The 3,413-nt window shown below is 43.2% G+C and overlaps 1 protein-coding gene across 1 annotated transcript; it reads left to right on the top strand.

The window, feature by feature from the left end:
• The first annotated feature begins 2,117 nt into the window (after nt 1–2,117).
• Nucleotides 2,118–3,068, top strand: LOC120398847 (olfactory receptor 52R1-like). Its single transcript, XM_039526564.1, has one exon. It carries the CDS (start codon nt 2,118–2,120, stop codon nt 3,066–3,068), a length of 951 nt encoding a protein of 316 aa, XP_039382498.1.
• Nucleotides 3,069–3,413: the final 345 nt, after the last annotated feature.

Raw genomic sequence — 3,413 nt, 5'->3', positions numbered from 1 at the left:
GTGTCGCTCTGGCCTGCATTCCCTGTTCTGAGAGGATAATTTTGCACTTGAATGTTTTAAAACATTTTGTTTCCATTGGCGCCTTTTAACAAATACTCCATATCAATTGGTATGCCTGCCCTGGGCTCCTCATTGTGTCCACTGTGCCAATCTTTGGGTCATTCACAAATTTTATCTGCAGGGATTTTGTATTTCCTTCCAGATCATTGATTAAAATATTGAATAGCATCGGGACTAGAACTGATCCCTACAGAACCCCACTACAAACAGCCCCATTTACTGATGAAAGACTATTGACTACAGCTTTCTGAAATCCATAAGTTAGCCAGTTTCCAGTCCATTTTACATGTTCTCAATTGATATATTAGGGTGTTAATTTTTTAACTCAATATTTTCCACTACTAAACCAAATGCCTATGAGAAATCAAGGTTTGTTGCAGCTGCGTGGTTCCCTTGATCAACCAAATGTGTACCCTTGATCAATCAATGTGTACTCTCATAAAAGGATGGAATCAGGTTTATTTGACAACACCTGTTTTGCATAAACCCTGTTGGTGACTGGCATTACTTACATTTCTAGAATTTTTCTTGAAGTCATCCCATAAAAGCTTTCCCATTCTTTCTTAACCTTGTCAATTCTTTCTTGAAGAAAACCTTTCCCTTTAGTTTTAATACGTTACATTTAACACAGGAATTGAAATAAAACTTTTCTAGGATTTCTCTTGTTGCTAATATACTTAATAACCTTCTTTTTGTGATCCAGAGCCCTGCCAAACATGGAGTTTAACCAGATGATTTAACGTCCCTTGTCAATTTTCATAACTTCCAACTTCTATTCTTGGCTACCTATTTTCCCTTTTTCTCTTTGTTATGTATTGCTAACCCCCGCACCACCACCAACCAATTGCTGCCTTCACTTTACCACTGAACTGCATTTTTCCACAAAGTTGATCACTTTGTTGACTGTGGAATCATGAGTTTTCTGCTATCTAATGAACTGTTATCAAAAACTTACCAATTTTCATTCATATTTTTCTGTCTAAATTTTTCCTTCCGGTCCTCTTTGCTGACAATTTTCCTCAGCTTTAGGGAATTAGTCCTCTTGGAGCACTAATGTCTATAGATAGTACTGGTTGAGAACTGTCCATTTACATGTAAACCAACATCATTTTTTACTTTCTTCTCCTATATCATATGCTCCCTTCTTTATCTCTGGTGTAAACTAAAGAGTCCCAAACTTTTATATATGTTTACATATGGCAGCCTCCCCCATTCTCAGAGCCTGTCTTGGAAATCCAATTTATATGTGTTATATCCTTCTAAGAGACTGGGTGACCAAAACACGTATTCCGAACGTGTTATTCTCCCTCCCATATCTTAGGGATCTGAACATTGCTTTTGTTTTGTCCACTGCTGTGAATGATCATGTGTTTCTCTTAAGCTGGGGCCCAGGTCTTTTCCCTGAGGTATGTTCTAGTTGGGATTTTTCTCCCACAAAATGTGTTCCAAAAAGTTTGTTTTTTTCACGCTCAGTTTTTGAGCAACTGGATGAATGGGGAACGCCCTAGAGTATGTACTCCCCCACCAAAAAGTGTATGTATTATTAATGCAGGAGCACCACAAAATATGGAATTGGATTTATTGGGGTCATTGTTGTTTTCTCTGTTTAATGAAAATGTAATTTTTCAGTGTGTGAAGAGTGATCAATCTGCTTCTCCCATGAGAACAGGCTCCACTACTGTATGCAGTGTCTCATATTAACGTTAAGTATCAGAGGGGTAGCCGTGTTAGTCTGGTTCTGTAGAAGCAGCAAAGAATCCTGTGGCACCTTATAGACTAACAGACGTTTTTGCAGCATGAGCTTTCGTGGGTGAATACCCACTTCTTCGGGAAGAAGTGGGTATTCACCCACGAAAGCTCATGCTGCAAAACGTCTGTTAGTCTATAAGGTGCCACAGGATTCTTTGCTGCTTCATATTCACGTTGTCTCTCCATTCAGGCATTTCTATTGCGACCATCACCCAAGACCCTGAGAACACACAGAAAGTAAGGGGAACATACGGTACAAGCAGAAGACACACTTATGCCTCAGAGTTGGACACTTTCTCCCCTACACCATGTCAGATTCTAACAGAACCGACTTCACCAACCCCTCCACCTTCATCCTGCTGGGCATTCCTGGCCTGGAGGCGGCCCATGTCTGGATCTCCATCCCCTTCTGCACCATGTACATCATAGTCATCTTGGGGAACTTCACCATCCTGTTCATCATCGTGAAGATGGAGCCGAACATCCACGAGCCCATGTACTATTTCCTCTGCATGCTGGCTGTGACCGACCTGCTCATTTCCACATCCACCGTACCCAAAATGCTGAGTATCTTCTGGTTCAATTCCAGGGAGATCAGTTTCAGTGCCTGCCTCACCCAGATGTACTTCATTCACTCCTTCTCAGCAATGGAGTCTGGAATCCTCGTGGCCATGGCTTTCGATCGCTACGTGGCCATCTGCCATCCCCTGAGACATTCCGCCATCCTCACAATCTCTGTTGTGGCCAAGATAGGCCTGGCCTTGGTGCTGCGCGGTGGCATACTCGCATTACCCTATCCCTTCCTGGCGAGGCGGTGGCCATATTGCAGAACCAACATCATCCCACACTTTTATTGTCGGCATATAGCCGTGGTGAAGCTGGCCTGTGCTGACATCCGCATCAGTAGTTACTATGGCCTGTTTAATCTTTTCTTTGTGAGCGGAATGGATGTGTTTTTTATCACCATGTCCTACACTCAGATCCTCTGGGCCATCTTCCGCTTGCCCACAAAGGATGCCCGGCTCAAAACTTTTGGGACCTGCATCTCTCATCTTTGTGCCATCTTAGCTTTGTACACCCCAGATTTTTTCTCCTCTCTCACACAGCGGTTTGGCCACAATGTGCCACTGCATTTACGCATTCTCTTTGCCAGTGTTTACCTGATGGTGCCCCCCATGCTACACCCCATCATCTACGGGGCGAGGACCAAACAGATCCGGGGCAGGCTGCTCCAGCTCCTTACTCATAAAGAGACCTAAATGTTTTCTCCATGTGATCTGGCTCTCAGATTGAGCGCTGTGCAGAGCTGGCTGGTGCATGGTGCTGGGTTCTCTTCCCTGAATCACTTATGGACACAATGAGACATTAAACCCGTCCCTGTCTTTACTGTGCTGTGTCAATGTGATGAACTGTGGAGTCAGTCTATGTACACTAGATCGGGTTACCACCTTTCTAATTGCTGATAGCTGCATGCCTGAAATTGCAATCTTGCAAGTCACTTAAGATCACTATTAGTGTTAAAATTGTAATGTTTATTCTTACTTTGTTACTAACTCTGTGGAGAGAGAGACCCCGTCAGGTCTCCTGGCATCTATCTGAGCTCT

The sequence above is a fragment of the Mauremys reevesii genome, linkage group 1 (genome assembly GCF_016161935.1).
Source record: "Mauremys reevesii isolate NIE-2019 linkage group 1, ASM1616193v1, whole genome shotgun sequence".
In the NCBI taxonomy this organism is placed as follows: Eukaryota; Metazoa; Chordata; order Testudines; family Geoemydidae; genus Mauremys; species Mauremys reevesii.
The sequence above is the reverse complement of the archived record's forward strand: the minus strand, read 5'-3'. Positions and strand labels throughout refer to the sequence as shown.